This window comes from Xenopus laevis, chromosome 4S (genome assembly GCF_017654675.1).
Source record: "Xenopus laevis strain J_2021 chromosome 4S, Xenopus_laevis_v10.1, whole genome shotgun sequence".
NCBI classification, from domain to species: Eukaryota; Metazoa; Chordata; class Amphibia; order Anura; family Pipidae; genus Xenopus; species Xenopus laevis.
This window is the reverse complement of record NC_054378.1, coordinates 108,716,791-108,739,053: the sequence shown is the minus strand read 5'-3', so window position 1 is coordinate 108,739,053 and position 22,263 is coordinate 108,716,791. Positions and strand designations below refer to the sequence as shown.

The 22,263-nt window shown below is 39.7% G+C and overlaps 1 protein-coding gene across 2 annotated transcripts in view; it reads left to right on the top strand.

The window, feature by feature from the left end:
• il5ra.S (interleukin 5 receptor subunit alpha S homeolog) overlaps positions 1-10,424 on the top strand; it is a 53,323-nt gene extending 42,899 nt beyond the window's left edge. For both annotated transcript variants that reach the window (XM_041561703.1, XM_018261341.2), the window contains 2 exons: positions 5,832-5,916; positions 9,437-10,424. In XM_041561703.1, coding sequence (XP_041417637.1) covers positions 5,832-5,916; positions 9,437-9,523 — 172 coding nt within the window. In that variant the 3' untranslated portion in view covers positions 9,524-10,424. The remainder of the gene's footprint in view (positions 1-5,831; positions 5,917-9,436) is intronic.
• Positions 10,425-22,263: the final 11,839 nt, after the last annotated feature.

Here is a 22,263-nt window from a genome sequence, read left to right as displayed (position 1 = left end):
CAATAATAACATTTTAAATGGTAGAGTGAATTATCTGCAATGTAAACGGAGTAATTTAGAAATAAAAAGTATTAGCATTAGGATGTGTGTCATCTATAAAAACGATATACTTTACATTGTATCTCATAGTTACAGGGCCCACTAGAGCAGGGCCGGAACTAGTGGTAGGCAGAATAGGCACGTGCCTAGGGCGCAAAGCTGGGAGGGCGCCAGGCACGTACTTTCTCTGTCGCCTACCCCAAGTCCGGTTCCCTGCTCTTCCCGACTCTGCATTTTTTCGTGCCTCTGCGCATGCGTGCGCGAGCGCAAATTCGCACATGCGCATTCGAGCGCAAATTCGCGCATGCGCAAATTCGTGCAGGCGCCGCGACTGCCGGGCCTGCCTAGGGCGCCTGCCCAGCGTGGCCCGGCACTGCACTAGAGAACCTGATATCAAAGGCCCCCCAACTGTAGCCCTTAATGTGTTCTTCCTACTGAGAAACACACTGGTTTTCCCATATTTGAGAGATTCATTGTTCAAGTGTAACCTTACTATTAAAGCGCTATTTTTCAAAACAATTTGCTCACTAGATGTCAGTTTACTGAAGTCTATGGGAAATGTTTGATACATAGAGATATCACGGCAAACCAGAGTGACAGCTTCCAATAAGACCCATCCAGGGCTAAGTCTATGTGGGCTGCTGTGCTCTCCTTTGTGTTCTGTTTGTTGTGTAATTAATAGTAAAGGCTGTGTAAAAACCTAGAACAATGCAAGTTGGATACAGAGGATAGCACAGACAGACAGGGTGCAGGATGAACTGCTCTATCCCTGTTCCTAGAATATATGGTTGTTTTGGGAAATTCCCTTCCATTAAACTGTGTAAATTCTTCCGATCAAAAATTCCCCTACCAGCCCTATATTATTAACAGCCTCCCTATATTCTCCTGCTTATCTGTGCCAATAAATTTGGCATCCCTCTTATTCCTGACCTCATCACAGACTAAACAATTTCTTATCTTTCTCTGCTGCTGGGAATAAATGAAAAATCAGGCAGAACTTAGAAGTAGAAAAAGTTAATGCTCTGTGCTGCAGCAAGGGCAAAGAGCCCACTGGGGAAAAGCCTGGTTCCCAGCAGGCCAATCCGATACTGCTTAGTTGTTTATCATTAGGGTCTGCCAATCAGGGAGATATCTCATCTGGGGTTCAAACCATCTAATGTAAACCAGTTGTCAGGTACAGCCTTCACCGTCCATATTTGGTTAACTAAGATAATTATAGCAAGTTTCAGAACATTTTAGTCCTTTTTTCAATCAGCTTGAAAAGGGAATTAAAATGTTCTGAAAGCTTGCGATGATTATCTTAGTTAGCCATTAAAGGTATCACCTTATGGCTAGTGACATGAGGAAACTTCAGGCAACTTCGGAAAACAAAGCGATTCAAGTGCCACCCCGTCTGCGATTTAGATTGTAGCCTTCGGGAGGGCTTTTCAGGAAGATTAGTCGCCCGAAGAAGAAGCGCTTTGTCGCTGGGCGACTAAATCTCTTCAAATATTCGCGCGTGTCACTAGCCTTATACCACTTTATTTTTTATTTCAAAAGGGTCGCCCTGTAATATACATTATCTGGAAACCCATTTTCCTGAAAGCTCTGAATTACAGAAAAAGACTGTGTCCCATAGATTCCATTTTATCCAAATAATCCAAATTTTTAACAATCATTTCCCTTTTCTCTTTAATAATAAAACAGTGCATTGTACACAATCCAAACTAAGGTATAATTAATCCTTAGTGGAAGCAGAACCAGCCTATTGGGTTTATTTTAACTTTTGAAAAATAGTCCCAAAGCATGCTTGTAGATAAAAAATATAAGTTTATTCCATATTATAAAAAGTCAAACATTCCCCCTATGGCGCCTAACGTGTTTCATGCTTACCTAGCACTTAGTCATAGGCAATGTAATATAAAAATATTGGGTTTATTTAATATGATTCTTTAGTAGACTTAAAGTATGAAGATTAAAACTACAGAAAGATCCATTATCTGGAAAGCCCCAGGCTCTGAAAACAGGTCTCCTACATGTACCATGTACTGGAAATTAAATGTATATTAGAAGTCATTAGATACTTCTATGATCATATAAAGGCAACAAGCCTCTGGCCCAGATCTTCTACACGGGGTTTTGAACCCCTGATTGTAGGCAAGTGACATCAGATCGGTGTTGGTTTATAATCAATGATCAGGGTCTGGCTGGGTTGGCGGACACTGGGAAAAAACCCAGAGAGCCCAGGTCCTCATAAACCCTGCTGGCCCAGACCTGGTCTTCTTCCTGGGGATGCCAAATGTTCGGCACCCCCAAGTGATTGTATTTACTAACCAGAAACCCTGGGCCAGTGCTCCTATCAGCAGAAAACTGCACTGGCCTGGGGTTCTTCCAGCGAGCACCACGAAGGGATCCTCTTACGCCTTTTTCTTTTTTCAAATGTCCCAGGGCAGAGCATGTACAGTAGAACGATATAGCCGACTTTTTAGTTAAAGTTCGCCTTTTCACTCTACTGCGAAGCCGGAAGAGAATTGATCTGTGGTGCTTACTGGTATAACCACAGGCCGGTGCAGTTTTCTGCTAATAGGAGAACCGGCTGGGTGTCAGGTAAGTCAATATAATCACTTGGGGGTGCCTAAAATTTGGCAACCCCAAGTGGAAAAAGGAGAAGGAAGGAGATCAGTAGTACATGATGGGACATGAGGAGTTTGGATGTCGGGAGGGGGACCTGGTGAATGTGAATATCCCTTGGTGTTGCAGCCCCGAGGGGCCCCTCAATATCCGAGTGTGACGCTGCCTATGGCATCTTGGAATCTGTATAAAGCTGGAAGCTAAGACAATACTGATCTGGGGCCAAATATCTTTACTTGGTGTGATCTACCCAAGATTCTGGTTGTTACCATTGTATGTGTGTATAGCTTTATTTATACAATGCTACAGGATTTGCAGCGCTGTACAATTTTTTATTATAGAAAATTTCACACAGGAAAGACAACATTATTATAAAAACGATTATACAATGTATAAATATACAAGGAATAAATATCATGAGATAAGAGACACAGTAGGAAGGAAGTCCTGCCCTATAGAGCTTACAATCGAAGTAGGTGGATAACGTACAGGCACAAATATCAGGGCTAAGTACACAAAGAAGTCCAAAAAAAAAGCGTTATGTTAAAATTTCACCTTTGATTGTCCATCTTAAAATAATTCCAGCATATCGACATATGAAAGATTGGATCCTTCACTTTACACGTTTCATGGACAATCATAGTTAAAACTTTAGCTTAAAGGGATCCTGTCATCGGAAAACATGTTTTTTTTCAAAACACATCAGTTAATAGTGCTGCTCAAGCAGAAATCTGCACTGAAATCCAATTCTCAAAAGAGCAAACATATTTTTTTATATTCAATTTTGAAATCTGACATGGGGCTAGACATTTTGTCAATTTCCCCACTGCCCCTGGTCATGTGACTTGTGCCTGCACTTTAGGAGAGAAATGCTTTCTGGCAGGCTGCTGTTTTTCCTTCTCAATGTAACTGAATGTGTTTCAGTGGGACATGGATTTTACTATTGAGTGTTGTTCTTAGATCTACCAGGCAGCTGTTATCTTGTGTTAGGCAGCTGTTATCTTGTGTTAGGGAGCTGCCATCTGGTTACCTTCCCATTGTTCTTTTGTTTGACTGTTGGGTGGGAAAAGGGAGGGGCTGATATCACTCTAACTTGCAGTACAGCAGTAAAGAGTGATTGAAGTTTATCAGAGCACAAGTCACATGACACATGACTTGGGGCAGCTGGGAAATTGACAATACTGTATGTCTAGCCCCATGTGGGATTTCAAAATTGAATATAAAAAAATCTGTTTGCTCTTTTGAGAAATGGATTTCAGTGCAGAATTTTGCTGGAGCAGAACTATTAACTGATTAATTTTAAAAAAAAATTTTTTTCCCATGACAGTATCCCTTTAACGCTGCTCCTTGGTTTTAGCATTTCTAAGTACACAAAGGTTTGCTCTTGATTAAGGTCTTTGCTTTCCTAATTGCCCCAGATGATTGTGTCACCATGTATTGATTGATTGACCTGGGTTCCTAAAAGATCCACTAATGATACATAAAGATCAGCCTATGTTGTTGATTATTCCTTATGTGTTAGTTTTTAGGTCACCTCTGCTACAAACTGATTCACGAGTGTTACTAGTTGATTTTCATGTGCACATAGGCTATCCCATATTTAGGCAGCGGAGGGCACGTATGACTGACAATAAATGTGTAGAGAACACGTGGAACAATGAGGTCGGGACTGCCCATAGCTGTCAACGTCTGTCAAGTGTTAATTCAATAAATTGTATAGTTCCTAATTAAGTGTTATGTGACTGCTTTAATAAGCTGCTTATTTCAGGCACTGCATTCAAAGCCATTCAGATGTCAATTAATCAACATGTAAAAGTGTGTTTATTGGTTAATTAGCTTAAAAGCCTTAATAGGGCATTAATGTTATTTTTAGCTTTCTCTGAAACTGAACAATTTGAATAATGTGATTATAGACTTTCAAAACCAATATATAATGATAATTGCCAAAATCGCCAGGGAAGGGGCAAGTGGGCAGCGTGCGGGTGCAGAATACAGAGACAAATCTAGAATCTATATATACATGGCACACCAGTCATGGTTTTGGTGTTAGAATCCCCAAAAGCAGAAGTGCTGAGTCATCCTTGCCAAAGTTACACATACAAATACAGTTATGTTTGGTGAGATAATTATTTGCTATATGCTGAGAACCCCAGCTAGACAATCAGGATCGCCATCACGGGTACATTGGGGGGACGATCATCCCGGGCCTCTCGGCTTTTAAGTGTTATGGGGGACCTAGCCGTGCTTCACTTCATAGATTAGCTGGGCCCCCCTTGAGTGGCCAAAGTAGGAGCAGAACCACCAACGTAGGAGCCAAATTGCCGAAGTAGAAGCCAGAGCCGAAGATAGGGTTGCCACCTTTTCCTGAAAAAAATACCGGCCTTCCTATATATTTTTTTTTTTCCTTTAATAACATTGGGATAAACCATAATTTTTACCGGCCTATAAAATACCGGCCAGGTGGCAACACTCGATATGGATTGAACACTTGTGTGTTGTCCTAGAATAGATATTCCAGGAAGCAGGAGTGAATAGCTGATGTGGCAACCTAATTATTAGCTAAGGGGAGCCTAACCAAAGGCACCTCAAAGGAGGGGACAAGTTTAAAAACCTCTGGTTTAGAACCTGAAAAGACAGAAAGCTTTGCTTATGCTGCTGTGGGTGTGATTGTATGTTCATTGTTCAGTAACTGCAGGTACTTATAGGCAATTAATCCCTTTTGCAAGTGCTTATCAGAAGTAATAAAATACAGGTTGTACCTTCCTGTGTCTGACACATAGACCCATGCTCATAATGTGGTTATTTGCAGGTCTAAGGGTACTGTGTTTTCAGGGGCTTACTGAATTAAAGGCAACAGAGAACTGCAAACAATCATAAATTTTTTGGATTCTACTCAAATTCCATCATTTAATGATGGCTCATCTTGAGTTCCGTATTGTTTTACAAACCATAATCGTGTTTGCCGTTTCTTGGCAGAAGGTCACTATATTCGAACCCCTGTTATAAAACCCCTTTATCGGCTATTTTGCATATTTCACAATATGTCTTCTTGTGACTGCTTTCTTGCTATGTGAATCCATCACTCGATGGAGAAGTATAACTGTTACATGGGGTGTATATTCTCTAAAATATAATCCTCAGGTTTCTCATCACATTGACAAACATGATCTTATCTTTTGTAGATTTCAGCTTTTCAGGAAGATGTTTCCTCCAATACCAAAACCCAAAGAGGCACTAAAAGAGCTGTTCCTAACCCCACAGAAAATGGTAAGAAGAAGACATTTCACTATAACAGCCTTATTTTATTTTATCTAGTCTAGGGGAAATTATGTCTCCCAAGGTATGAATATATTAATTTCTGGGCAAAGTAGTTTGAGGGCCCTGACCAATAAGCCAGTGTAAGCAGGCCTGGATTTGTGGAAAGGCCACCAAGGCCCGGACCTAGGGCGGCAGGATTTTAAGGGGCGGCATGCTGCCCAACCATACCCACATTTGTTCAAGAACACTAGGGATGTGCAGGAGATACAATTGTTTTTTTAATTTCCCTTGCACCAATCCCCAGTGCTCCGATTTGGTTGATGAAAATTTGCATGAAACCTGGTAGGTTGGAGGTGGGATTTTCTATCGCAGAGAGTGCAAAAGTGCCAAATTTTCTGTTTAAAAAAATGATACATTTGGCCCTTCAAGGGCACGTAAACCCTCAGATTACAGGAGAAGGAAAGGTAGAGTCACTAGGGGGTGCCAATTTTTCAGGTAATCCCCCAGGGATTGTAATCTGATACTTGATTTGAGCAAGCACTCCTGGGGGGGTCAGAACTACTGGCAGGCAGAAGAGGAATGTGCCTAGGGTACAAAGGTGATGGGTGCCAGGCACTAGCCTCTTCTGTCTGGTTGCCCTAGTCTGTAGCAACTCCCAGAGAGGGTTGTTGCACAGAGTGTCCACCCTCCATCCTCCCCACACCACTTACGCTCATGGGGCAGAGTGATGAGAGAGATTTGCCTTGGGTGTGCCCGTGACTTGGCCCAGCCCTGAACCACATTGCCGTCTTCCGACCTGGATTTGTGGAAAGGCCACCAAGGCCTGGCCCGGACCACGCCCCCATTGGTTTAAAAATGCTGGGGATGTGCAGGAGATACAATCGTTTTTTAAATTTCCCATGTGCCAATCCCCGATGCTCCTGTCTCCATGATGAAAATTTGCATGAATACCCAAACTACAGCGCAAGTCACAAAAGCTTGGATAGGAATCCAGTCATGGTCTAACCTTGCACCAATTGGAATTGACATAAGCTTCTTCCCTACTAAGAGAAATTTAACCCCTTGGAGACTTAACGATTCCCTATTATCACACTCAGATATTCAAGAGCACCTGAAATTATCCCTGAACTCATATTTTCAAACTAATGTAACTCCAGAAGTTGATTGCCAAACTGTATGGCTAGCACACAAGGCCACAATGAGAGGAGAAATTGTATCTCAAGCAGCTAACCTTCGTAGGCAAAGAGAATCTAAAATAGATTCAATACAGCAGGCAATCAGAGATCTAGAGCACAATTATTATACCCAACCCACAAAAGAGTTAGCTAATAAAATTCAAACACACAAGCTAGAACTACAACAATTACTCCTTACTAAAACAGAATATAGGCTAAAACTCCTCAAACAACTGTATTACACAAAAAGCAACAAAGCTGACAAACTATTAGCGTCTCAATTGAGAAACAGACAAGCTCACACCAGAATACAATATTTAAAAGATCAACAGCACAAAATCACAGACCCACAGAAGATACCTAACCATTTTCCTCTTATTACTCCTCATTATACAATTTATCTGGCAAACGAGATGAGCCCCAACCTACACAAGATGCAATGGGAAAAACTAAACGCCTCTTTAACCGAGGAGGAAGTTACCAAAGCCATAAAATTGCTAAAGCTAGGCAAAGCACCAGGGACAGATGGCTACACTGACACCTATTATAAAGTATATGCAGACATCCTAACTCCCCATTTGTTGAATTTATTCAAATCTATTATGGACACGGGACAAATTAAACCTGAACTCCTCCAGGCACATATCTCAACCATTCCCAAACAGGGTAAAGCACCAGACCAATGCCACAATTACAGACCTATAGCTCTATTAAATACAGATCTCAAACTTCACGCTAAGATACTAGCACTACGTCTCAACAAAGTTCTACCATATATTATACATTATGAGCAAGTGGGATTTGTGCCTGGACGACAAGCTCCTGATAACACTAGGAGGCTGAATAATCTATTACACATAATCAAACAGGGAAAAATTCCAGCTTTGATATTATCCCTTGACGCGGAGGAGGCGTTTGACAGGATCCACTGGGGATACATGATGCACGCCCTCAATAAATTTGGATTGGGGTAAAATTTCCTAAAGGCAATAACCTCACTTTATTCCAATCCTTCAGCTAAAGTCTTGACTTCGGGGGGCCCTGTCGGACACCTTCAGTATTTCCAATGGTACTAGACAGGGGTGCCCGCTGTCCCCCTTGATTTTTGCATTAATGGTAGAGCCTTTAACCATTAGGATAAGACAGAATCAAGATATTCGAGGGGTCCCGACAAAGTCTGGCTACAACACTATAGGATTATTTGCAGATGATGTTATATTATCATTAACCAACTTACATATAACCTTACCTAATGTTTTCCAAGAACTACAGTCCTTTTATCGTACGTATATCCTGGTACAAAATGAATTCCCAAAAAACACAGGCATTACCAATTAATATTCCAAAACATGAGAAACATCAACTTAAAAGTAACACCCATTTGAATGGAGAGACGCATATATCACATATTTAGGGGTTAAGCTAACTAAAGACCCAGAACTACTATACAAACGTAATTATATCCCCCTACAGAAGACTATTCAAGAAAATTATTTTTAATGGAAACCTTTTATATATCTCATGGGTGGGCAGAATAAATGCTGGCAAAATATATATATATATATATTTATTTAGGACAATACAGATTGATCTCCCATTACATTATATTAAAACATTACAGAAACAAATGAATGAGTTCATATGGGGAGGGAAAAAACCTCATACAGCGGGATCGGTCGGGTCAAAATCAAACCCGACCAAACGACTGATATCCGCCGGACGAAAGATGTCGGCACACTCCACACACGATCCGAAAATCTTACGAATCCTCGAATCTCTCGCGAAAATTCACTGGTGAAATTTCCGATTTTCACGATTTTTTTGTGAAAACGTTCGAAATGCTCAATTTTTTCGTAAAAGGTTTGAATTGCTTGATTTTGCGTGAAAACGTCCGAATTTCACAAATTTTTCGTGAAAACCAGAGAGATTCGCCTGTCACTACCAAACAGGCATCCACAAGATGGAAGTAGATGGCTGGGGGGGGGGCTAAAAACTAAGAAAACTTTCACACTTTTGCAATGTACAGTACATATATTATTTTTTTCTAGTTTTCAAGTTACTATAAGATATCGCATTACCAATATAATGACTTTGCAACAGCAGCATCACTTGCTGTTCCTGACCCAGCCAGTTGGACACAGGTGGTAGAAAATTAAGTTTTTGAGAAAAGGAAAGGTTTGTGATGTTGCTCAAGAGTGACTTGTCTATGGGATCTTACAGCAGACCCTCTAGCATTTGCCAGAATCTATAAACTGCCAGTCAGGGCCTGAAATGCACTATATAATGAACCTCAATTTGTAATTCTTCTGTTTTGAATGCCAAATCTGTCTGTAACCTTCTTGTTTGTCTGTTAGGACATGTTGAGCACTCGTCATGTGAATGGACGCGAAGTCATTTGTTTCATTGAGGAGATGAGAGACTTGGAGAATTTAGACAAGTGAAACTTAAATTATGTCCCATCAGGAATCAAACTTTAACATTTTTTACATACTTGACGACTGACCAAAACTGTGAGGCCGGTCTGTCTCCACCTGTCAGACTATGGGGCACTGAGTTGCTTTTACTTATTTTTACATTTTTGCTGCTGTATTTATGCCAGCGAAACCAAACGTAGAACTGGGCATTGCCATTAGTACCGTTATTGTTGTCCAGAGACACTTTTTTTTAATGATTGTATATAATTTGCAAATGCAATAGATTCATTTTTCCTTTTCATGGACTGTATCTTTTTTTTTGCCTTAAAGAACTAATCACAATGATTGTAGGCTTGTGTGAAGGACATCTTTACCAGGAAGTAAAATTTTTTCAGCTGATGCAAAAGCCCTGTAAGATTACGTTACATCAATTTTATAAATGATTGTATATCTTGGTTCGTTTTTCTTCTGTGAACCACAAAGACACATGGATGGTGTCTTTCTATTTTCCTCTAAAGGACTTATCTCAGTGCCTATAGACTCATGTGATGCAACCCTACGTTCTTTGGATTGATTTGCCCTATATCGTTATTTTATGCCTTCTAAGCAGAAGATGCTGCCATGCAGCCAGCGGGCTTCATGTTTATCATGTCCATTCTACAAGCCCAGAGATCACCAACATGTTAACTGTTGCTGAGTGTTAACCTCTCATCTACATATAATATATTATGTTGCAAGAAACGAAAATCGTCTGGGATCAAGAGTGTCCACTCATGAAGCATCATTTACCCACAAAGTAAACCCAAGTATGAAATGATATCAGCTCATCTCATCTAAACTGGAAAACTGGGCAGCAAACTGGAAAATGAGGTTCAATGTTGATAAATGCAAGGTTATGCACTTTGGCAAAAATAATATAAATGCAAGTTATACACTAAATGGCAGTGTGTTGGGAGTTTCCTTAAATGAGAAGGATCTAGGGGTCTTTGTAGATAACATGTTGTCTAATTCTGGGCAGTGTCATTCTGTGACTACTAAAGCAAATAAAGTTCTGTCTTGCATAAAAAAGGGCATTAACTCAAGGGATGAAAACATAATTATGCCTCTTTATAGGTTCCTGGTAAGGCCTCATCTGGAGTATGCAGTGCAGTTTTGGACTCCAGTCCTTAAGAGGGATATAAATGAGCTGGAGAGAGTGCAGAGACTAAGTGCAACTAAATTGGTTAGAGGGATGGAAGACTTAAATTTTGAGGGTAGACTGTCAAGGTTGGGGTTGTTTTCTCTGGAAAAAAGGTGCTTGCAAAGGGGACATAATTACACTTTACAAGTACATTAGAGGACATTATAGACAAATGGCAGGGGACCTTTTTACCCATAAAGTGGATCACCGTACCAGAGGCCACCCCTTTAGACTAGAAGAAAAGAACTTTCATTTGAAGCAACGTAGGGGGTTCTTCACAGTCAGGACAGTGAGGTTGTGGAATGTACTGCCGTGTTGAACAATAAACACCTAATTGAGCAGTTAATCCTGCAGTCTGGATCGTTCCTTGGAAAACTTTATTTTGTGTACTGCCGGGTGATGTTGTGATGCTGATTCAGTTAATGCCTTTAAGAATGACTTGGATGATTTTTTGGACAGACAGAATATTAAAGGCTATTGTGATACTAAACTCTATAGTTAGCATAGGTATGGGTATATAGAATTTAATTAAAAGTAGGGATGGGTGTGTGTATGGATGCTGGGTTTTGATTTGGAGGGGTTGAACTTGATGGACTTTGTCTTTTTTCAACCCAATTTAACTATGTAACTAACTATGTAACTATCTCCCAACTTTTACTGTTTACATCAGTGATCCCCAACCAGTGGCTAGTGAGCAACATGTTACTCTTCAACCCCTTGGATGTTGCTCTCAGTGGCCTTAAGGCATGGTCTTATTTTTGAGTTCCTGGCTTGAAAGCAAGCTTTAGTTGCATAAAAACCATGTGTATTGCCAAACAGAGGCTCCTGTAGGCTGCAAGCCCACATAGAGGCTACCAATAAGCCAACTACAACCCATAGGAACATTTTTCATGCCTATGTTGCTCTCCAACTTTTTTTACATTTGAATGTGGCTCACGGGTAAAAAAGGTTGGGGACCCCTGGTTTACATCATTAGCTATTTATCTTTTACCCTGCAATAATATGTTTTTACACACCAGATAACAACTCTGATTAGTTCTGTTACAAACACAGGCTTTGTATTTGCCTGCAATCCTTATATTTCTCTTGAGATGTGTATTTTGTATTAATAAGTTTCTCCTTAGACTTTCATAAAAAAAAAAGCTGTGCCCCATGGTTACAGTCCCAAATGGATTTACCCAAGGAGAATCAAATTGTCGGTTCTGAGTTGGCAAGATGATTGGCCTACTGGTGTGCCATGCAAACTGTTAAGCACTTGAGTGTATACAATGACCCATGCCATCATTTCCAACAAAGTTTCCAATAGGCCAGACCAGAATTTTAAATTTAATTTGGCACAGATTGGGATAAGAGTATAAAGACATTTGATCTCATTAGTTCCATGCTAGTCTGGAGAAAAACTGCCAACTATGTGGGTAATGTGTAGCCAGTATGTAAATGCTAAATGAAGTTGAGTGACACAAGCTTTGTTTAAGAGTGCAATTTAGTGTAAATTTGTCTAGAGCACCGATGTCCAACCTGTAAAACTAGAGTTCTAGAGTATGGACACAGCTGATATTTTTTCTGCAGCTTTTTACATTTTGTAATAAAAAAACACAGTGGGGGTCATTTTTGCTCAGCCATATTTATTCGCAATTGGTTGTATTGCCCATGATTTTTCCTGAACACTAAAATACTGTACTGCTGTGAACGTCTTTCCGATTTTTGCCAATTCGCATTGTGAATAAATTTTCGCAAATGGCTCGCAATGAGAGGATGTTTGAGTGAGTGCACCCAGTGTGCAAGGTTGTTGTGCGCGAAAATAGCATTGACAGTAACTTAAATTCGCAAATTTGCGAAACTGTTTTGCGAATATTTTTTCCGCCACCAAATAACTCAGACGCAGAGTATTTGCAATTTGCATTTTTCACCATAAAAAGCTCTTATGGACATTTGCAGTGTGAAAATTTACAATTCTGTTTGCACATTAAGTACACCACCCTTATCCAGCTTTATAAATATAACCATGCGCAGGGTAAATATATTCACTGTGTGAATCATTCTGCCCTGTGCGAAGTTTGTAATTAAGCCCCAGTATGTATATATCTTATGTCTAAACATAATGGCCTATTACCTGGAGGAAAGCATTGAAAGTACTGTTTCTATTTATTGATGATGATACTTAAATGTGCAGAACTATAGGTTCCATGCAGGATGCTGCCACTTTGCAGAGTGATTTGACTAAATTGGAAAACTGGCAAAAATAATATAAATGCAAGTTATTACACAGGGAGGCCCATTTATCAAAGGTCGAATTTAGAATTCATGTAATTTTTTTTAATTTGAACATACTCACAATTCGACTGGGAGGTTAGTTAAGAAAAAATGTGAATGTCTAATATTCAATTGAATGGTTCTGACCTGAAAATTTGAATCATATTCCATTTGTATGAATTAAGTTTTTCTCCCGAAAAAAAACTCGAATGTCAGGAAGGCTATTAACATCTCCAAATGGATCAGCGGACCTCTGCCATTGACTTGTACATGAACTTGGCAGGTTTTAGGTAGCGAATATTCAAATTAGGACTGTTTCCATGGTTGATGTGTGATAAATCACACATTTGAATTTGCATTTGAATAGGAGGATTAAAATTTGAACGTGTGAATTTTTATACGCGAAAATTCGAGTTCCTTAACTGAGAAGGAATTTTTTTTGTGGATAACAAGTTGTCCAATTCCAGGCAGTGGCATTCTTTGTGTGGCTACTAAAGCAAATAAAGTTCTGTCTTACATAAAAAAAGGCATTAACTCAAGGGATGAAAACATAATTATGCCTCTTTATAGGTCCCTGGTAAGGCCTCATAAGGAGTATGCAGTGCAGTTTTGGACTCCAGTCCTAAAAGGAGCAGGAATAGCATTTCACAGTGGCGAGGTGCCAAAAATTAGGCACCCCCAAGTGGTTACTTTTACTTACCTGACACCCCGGGCTGACCCTCCTATCAGCAGAAAACCATACCGGCTGGGGTACTTCTAGCAGCCAACATGGCTTCTTCGGGTCTCCTCGCAGTTGTGCATGCTCAGTAGAGCAGAAAGCCGGACTTTAACAAAAAAGCCAGCTATTTCGCTCTACTGCACATGTGTCTGCCCCGGGAAATTTGAAAACCACTGAAGTAGGAAGAGGATCTCTCCATGGTACTAGCTACAAAAACCCCAGGCCAGTGTTAAAAATAGTCACTTGGGGGTGCCTAACTTTTGGCACAATATTGTAAAATGCTATTCCTTGTCCTTTAAGAGGGATATAAATGAGCTGGAGAGAGTGCAGAGACTAAGTGCAACTAAATTGGTTAGAGGGATGGAATACTTAAATTATGAGGGTGGAATGTCAAGGTTGGGGTTGTTTTCTCTAGAAAAAAAAACTCTTGCTAGGGGCATAAAAAACTCTTGCTAGGGGAGAGCCAACCAATATCAGCAGAAGACTTGAATATCGGTCGGCTCGTCGATCAGGCTGGACCGAAAATTTTGAAGGGACCCAAACATCAGCCATTGTTAGTGCTGAATCGTCAGATACAGGTAGAAATCTATTGTTTCTACCTGTATATTTACCTGTATATCTGACGATTCAGCTCTTCACGTGTGTATTATTGAAATGAATGATCTTTCTTGGAAAGATCTTTTCCAAAAGATCGTAATTGTTACGTCTATGGCCAACTTTACCCTCAATGGTTGGCCAAACCTACGGGGCAACCCGCACATCACAAGTAAGAAACATTAATTCAACATCCAGATTCTTTGAAACAAATGCTCCCATGCTAGTCATGAAATCTATTGTTATATATTGATACAGTGTATTTAAACTAGGGATGCATCGAAGCCAGGATTTTTCAGCAGGATTCGGCCAAACAGAATCTGAATCCTAATTTGCATATTCATATGCAAATTAGGGTGGGGAGGGAAATCGCTTGACTTTTTATCACCAAACAAGAAAGTAAAAAATGTTTTCCCCTTCCCACCCCCAATTTGAATATGCAAATTAGGATTCAGATTCGGTTCGGTATTCGGCCGAATCTTTCCCAAAAATAAATAAAACAAGTAGTGATGGGCTAATAAATTCGGCAGGTGCAAATTCAAGTTGAAGGTCCGCGTTTCACCGCCAGCAAATAAATTTGCAAAAATGTGGCGAAAATTACACAGAGTCCAAAAAATTTGGGTGTGCGAACATAAAAATTGTTGGGCAACAAAATTATTTGGATGCCCAGGGCCGGATTTGTTTGCCGGCCACCCCTAGGCCGCGAGGTCCGACCAGGCGGCCGCGCGGTCCTAGCGCCCGCCTACACTTCCCCTACCCAGCGTGCCGGCGAAAAAGCGCCGGTGTAATTGAATGGGGACGCACACGTCCCCATAATGCGGCTGGGCGGCATGCCGCCCCTATTTTTTGCCGCCCAGGCCTATGTGGCCTCACCACAAATCCGGGCCTGCGGATGCCCATTGACTTTATTGCATTTGGTCAAAACAGGCGTGCATATAAAAATTGTCTGTAGATTACTGTATATTATTTTCTGCTTTATGAGCCTCCAGGGTTGTTTATTTTGGAATCAAAGTATAATTTATTTCAATGGAATTTTCCAGTGGTAAAAGTTTATAGGAAAAACATATTCTTGGATTTCTGAAAATATTTGGCAGCAAATCCTTGAGCACAAAATGTTATTCTTTGCAGCCCTGGCATGGCTCGCTACCTTGGAGATTTAGAAAACAGAATAGCATAGTAAACATGGAATGACTTAAAAAATGGGATAAAACATATTTAATTTCCATAGAAATCGATAATAACATTGTACAGCCAATTCTCGTAATCTGTAGGCACTTATATTGCAATCCTCTGTGCAGTAATTCTTAGAAAACCCACTCACAAAATCTCTCTTCGGGAACGCACATCACTTTTAAACTCATTGAGGCACAATAAGTTCACCATGTTGCCCAAGTGCTCTGCTTTCTGTGAAAAGCTCATTTAAAAGATCGATAATGCGGCTGAATACTAATTTGACACGTTTTGCTCTGTGCTCTTTCCAAATGAAGTCAATAAAAGAAACGAGGTTTTAATAGTGGCCTATGTGTTAGGTGTTCGGAATGAGACAGTATTTATTAGGCTTAAATGAGACCCTTGCATCACGTAGACTTTGCTTGCAGCATTCACAGCTCGGCATACATTTCATTTGCAATCACAAAACTGCTATCTTGGCACAAAATTAATTTATTTTGGTGCATGGGTCATAATTTTATGTTATGTTTCAAGTTTCAGAACGCCATTTTTTTTTTTTCCTGAAAACTATACATGGGCCACTCTAGACTAAGTTGTGCGCTTGTTGGCTCTTGTATGTGACAACCTGTCTAATTGGTGAAGGTCTGTATATGGCTGTTGATGTGCTCCACTCCTGGTCTTCAAAAAAAACAAACAATTATTGGCTTTGAAGATCAACTATTGGATTAAAGGCCAACTAAACCCTAAAAATGAATATGGCTAAAACTGCCATGTTTTATTTACTTAACTTATTGCACCAGCCTAAAGTTTCAGCTTGTCAATAGCAGCAATGATCCAGGACTTCAAACTTGTCACCATCTTGGAAAGTGTCTGTGACACTCACATGCTCAGTGGGCTCTGAGCAGCTGTTGAGAAGCTAAACTTAGGGGTCGTCACTAATTATCGAGCAGAAAATGAGGTTGGTCTGTAATATAAGCTGATGCTACAGGGCTGATTATTAAATTAAGTGGTTGCTATGAGTTACTGCACCTGGGCAAACTCAGTGCCTTTTAAAACATAACCCCATTAATGTTAAATTTGTTTTATCATCAACTTCATGTACAGATACATTTCCTATTGAAATAGGGAAGGACGGTATTGATAAAAAAATGTTTTGGAAACCCTCCACTAAATTAACCAGTGACATAACATGACTCTTATGGCCTCAAACAAATTTCAGTGCCCCTAACACACCTGCCATGGCCTTTAGCCTCAGCTGCTTCCAGCACTTCTCCCTCAAACAGTGCTGGTCTGGCTTGTGAAGAAGGAAGTTGTTTGTTGGAACCATACAGTAGTTTGTTTAATTGTTGAAGTAAAGCAGCAGGTGGGGATACCATTTGAACCTCTTTATTTAAGTTATGTTGTCCTGAGAACATGGAAACCAAAGGGGGTGAATTCAGGTTGCACCTATGTGCCAATGGCTCAGCCATGATAACCCATAAACCCAAGAGGAAAGTATGGATTCCTGACCACAGCCCAGCCTGAAAATCAAAACTGGGCAGTACATAAACCATATTATAGTAATAACAAATTATTAACTAATTGACTGAAACAGGCAGTCCTTGGTGTCTTCTTCTGTCTGATGACCCATCAATTCATAAGACACAGATCGTTAGGAACAGAAGTTTAATTAACCGCATGGCTGACATGTTTTTGTACATATATACCTTCAGAAAAGTTGCATACTTCATAATTTGTAAACAGAATCACAAAGAAGCAAGTTTGGGTCAGGTGTGGATCTCCACATTTTGAAAGAAGAGGTAATAAAATAATACAAAAGAGATTAAAGAAAACAAAAGTCATATTAATTGCCCTAAATTGGTCATGTGCTTTATTTAAGACTCGCAGCCTTCCCAGCAGACTTGTGCATAGCTCAGACACTACCAAGTCTAGCCCTGTGGAATACAACATGGCTTTGGAGCACTTCACTCACATATAAACATTATATTGCAATGTCCAGCTCTAGTTCCTAAATGCAATTTATGGGTCAGTCCTTTTGGTCCTTCTGTACAATACCTGGTGCCATCTCTACATTGAAATATGGCGCCTCCCCAATAATGCAGATTAGTGTAGAGTTTTTTCTCTTATCTACAGTTTGGGCAATGGCATTAGATTGTTGCACCCCTTGCCTGCCTGATAAGAATGTAGCAGTTGAGTGCAACGTGACTCCGTGGTTCAAAGCAACACCATATCAAGCTTAGACTGTAGAGTTTGTCAGTCATCATATGCTGACCTTATGTGCAGAGTGTGGTGGCATGTGGGACTTTAGTTGCACTTTAGTTGAAATATATCATTAGAGTATGAGATGCAGAACATGAAATGTGATATTTTATAAATACGAGTCAGAGCTGGTGCCTATTGTACCTTGGACAATTGTTTTGAACATGCCCATTGAATTCCTGCCATGAAGCCCAAGTACAGGCGTAGGCACAGGGCCTCCTCCTAATTCTTAATCCTCTTGCCTTCTTCCTACTAAAGTTTTTTCTCCCCTTGTTTGGTATTGCGCAAAGGCCAGACACCCCAACTAGAGTGGAGGGATGGGATATCATAACGGGCCTTGAAAGGTTAAAGGGAGTAGGAGATGGCAGCAAGAAGTTACAAAGAGTTAAAGAACCCACCATGAAGCCAATGACAAGAAAATAACATTTTATTTCCATTCTCAGACAATTGTCTAGATTTGCTTTTCTTGTGTTTAATGAGCTACTCTTTTTAGCACCCACTTAGAGATTCAAACTCATGTTCTCTATTTTTCTAACCTCAAAATGATTATATTGTAAGTGCCAAAAAATGACATATATGTGTTTAGTTAGTCACTTGTCTAGACTTAACAGAGAGTGATTTGCTCAAGCAGCAAGCAACCACCTATGATTGCCTAGTCAACAGTGCCATCGTGTGGGTGAAAGGCAAACTCCAGAGAACCCTTTCATGATGGTGGAATGGATTCAAAAATGTTGCTAAAAATAATGTGTCAGAAACTTGACCTCTTTGATTGAATTAACTGTGACAAAAACAAGGACATTTTTCTTCTTTCCCTCTGAAATTCTGTATCCCACTTAAATCTATGGCTTAAGCTGTCGATTTCAAGGCAGGCACTCAGTGTGGATATTTGTTAACTGTGCCACTGGCTTAAGTACAGCCCTAGCTGCTAAAACACTTACAGTATAGAGGTGCTTAAATGTTTGTGAACCCTTTAAAATTTTCTATATTTTTATATGAATGTGACCTAAAACATCATCTGATTTTCAAACAAGTAGATGAAGAAAACCTAGTTAAAAGGCATGTAAAGTCTAAAATAGAATAAGGCTAGAAATGCTGTATTTTGTATACTAAATATAAACATAAACTTACTGCACCACGAGCCTAATCAAACAAAAAAATTATGCTTTCAAAGTTGGCTACAGGGGGTCACCATCTTGTAACTTTGTTAAACATCTTTGCAAGACTAAGACTGTGCACATGCTCAGTGTGGTCTGATCTGCTTAGGGATCATCATAAACAAAGCTGCTTGAGTTCTGCATGGCTGGGAAGTAAGGCGGGAGCTCCCCCTGCTGTTCATAAGTATGATTGTTTCCCTGCAGAGCAGTTAGGGACCATCTGACAAGTCCTATCCACAGCAGTAAATGAAGGGAGAATTTCACTGGATACAGTCAGGTTTCTTATAAAAACAGTACACATTTTTTAATTCAAGTATATTGGAGATAGGTTTCTTTTTCATTAAAGAAAGTAAAAAGGGGTTTTTATTTTTTTGCCTTTACATGCCCTTTAAACAAGTAAAACAAAAATTATTATGTTTGGTCATGTGAATCTTTAGGATTATCATTTAATTTGAAGGTAAAATTAGAGTCTGGTATTCTCAATCAATGGGATGACAATCAGGTGTGAGTGATTTAAAGAAAGGGTATCCATAAAAGCCTGATCACACATCCAACACATTTGTGGATGTGTATCATGGCTCCAACAAAGGAAGTGTCTGAGGACCTCATAAAAAGAGTTGTTGATGCCCATAAAGCTGGAAAACGTTACAAGACTATGTCTAAAGAGTATGGACTGCACCAATCAACAGTCAGACAGATTGTGTGTAAATGGAGGAAATTCAAGATCGTAGTTACCCTACCCAGAAGGGGTCGCCCATGAAAGATAAGTCCAACTGCAAGTCATCTTATAGTCCAAAAGGTTACAACGGAACCCGTAAGCAACTGAAGGGCAGGTCTCACATTGGTGTATGGTGATTTTCATGAGTCCACCATCAGGAGAACAATGAACAGCAATGGTGTGTCTGGCAGGGTAGCAAGGAGAAAGCCATTGCTCCCCCCCCCAAAAAAAAATGTTGCTAAACCATCTACAGTTTGCTAAATATCATATGGACAAACCAGAAGCATAAAGGATGAATGATTTGTGGATGGATGAAGCCAAAATAAAAGTTTTGGCTTTAACGAGGATGGTTACATCTGGAGAAAGAAAAACACTGCCTTCCAGCATAAGGACTCTATCCCATCTGTGAAACATGGTGGTGGGGGTGTTCTGGTTTGGGCCTGTTTTGCTGCATCTTGGCCTGGATGACTTGCCATCATTGATGGAATAATGAATTCTGAACTATACCAGAGAATTCTAAAGGAAAATGGCAAGACATCTGTCCGTGAACTGAATCTCAAAAGACAGTGGCTCATGCAGCAAGACAATGATCCTAAACACACAAGTCATTCTACCAAAGAATGGTTAAAGAAGAATAATCTGAATGTCCTGGAATGGCCAAGTCAAAGTCCTGACCTTAATCCAATTCAAATGTTGTTGTTTGTCAAAAACAAAAAAAGACACACGTCAAAACAATTTCGCCGCGCAACAAAAACGTTTTGACGCCCATAGACTTTAATGGGCATTGGCGACATTTCCCAGGAGGCTAATTTTTGGCAAAACGGGTCAAATTCACCCATCCCTAGTGGAAAGACCTAAAGCGAGTGGTTCATGTGAGGAAACCCACCAACATCCAAGAGCCGAACCTGTTCTGTTTGGAGGAATGGGCAGGACCGATTAACACTTACCACAAAAATTTTGTTTCAGTTATTGCTGAACAAGGGGGGGGACACCATATACTGAGCGAAAGTAATTGAATACTGATTAATTTACTTTTACGAACAAGATGTTATTGGATTATAGTTTTTTTCAATAAATACATGACCAAATATAATCATTTTTGTTTCATTTTTTTAACAAGGTTTTCTTCATCTGCTTTTAGGACTGTGAAAATCAGATGATGTTTTAGGTCACATTCATATAAAAATGTAGTAGATTTTCACAAACTTTCAAGCACCTGTCAGGCTACATACAATACAGATTCTACTGCCACTGAACCCTAAATTCACTGCTAACAAAATTCTAAATAAGCTTCTCCGAGTTATAAACTCATAACCTGAAAACCTCAAATCTCTTCTAAAGTTTTGTAGGAAAATTTTTTTGAAAGAATTAGCTCCAGGTCTAGGAACCCTCAGCAACCAATTACAAAACACTATTCCTGGTTTCAGAATAACCTTCACATGCTCCATCGGGTGTCTAAGAGATAAGCTCAGGACTAAGTGCCTTAAGGGCATCAAACTTGTAAGGCCTTCTGCAAACTTTCACTTTTTAATGTAAACTAATAAATGGAGATTTTTTTACTGTATATTTGTGGCCCTGTGTTTTTTTTTCAGTGTGCCTGAAGCCTGCTTCAATGGTATTGTTGTCTAGGAGATGGGACCCTTGACGTTGCTGTAGTTTGTCTGTGCTAGAGAGACAAATCATAGTCAACATTTCTCAAACTTTACTGAAACATACTGAGCTTTTGTTTTCTCTAATGGGATCCTTTTGGAAATTCCTAAAATATTAGCTTTATATAGATCTCTATAGAAAAAAACAACATGTAGTAGGTCTAATTCAATTATAAAAGCAGATCTCCTCCTGGTAATGAACATTTATCTGGACTGACTTAATTTATACTTCCAAACTGCCATTTTCCTGCTTGTGGAGGGCACATTTAAAGATTGAAGAAGAAGAAATTGTAATAGTAGCCTGTGTAGGCTCAATACAATAAGATGTAAAGTGGGTTGGACTAACTCCTTTGATTTTTGATTGGTTTTAAGTAAAAACGGGTGGGATCACCTGGGTTTGATACCGACAGAGACACCTATAAGTAACGGAGGGTATGAAACATGTAAAGGTGGGCCATGTGGGGTCAGTATGTACCATTTTAAATGTGATTTGCAATAAATGTTCTATTTTTAACTAAGAATTGGGTCATATATCTTAGATATATACATTTATAGCACATTTAAAGATTCACAGAATCATAGGTTCAGACAACAGAAAGAGGGTTTTTCTGAATGGGCTGAGGCTTAATCTTCAGGGTTTAATGGGTTGCATTAGGGTTTTAATATAGGGATTTTTCCTATCTAGGAAATATTGGAGTGGTCCAGAATTCTGCACTTATAACCAAAACATGTCAACCCAAACAATGTAAATGGCTTCCAGTCTTCTTTTCTCCATAAAGAATAGTGGATGAAGACCCTGAGAATAAGTGCTCTTAACGGCATGATAATATTTTACATATATGGGCGCCTTTGTGTCCAATCCATTTTTCTGTGTTATTTGTATAGACCTCTAAATTCAGTACTGTTTAAATCACTCTCATCTCTAAGCATATTACACAATCATATCAATGCAAGGCACGATAGACCATTTCATACACTCTTTGCAGTATATATATTAATTGAAAAAATTATATTTTTCAGCACTTGGAACATATTGGAAATAATCCTGGCTTGTAGCTCTCCTATGTTTGCC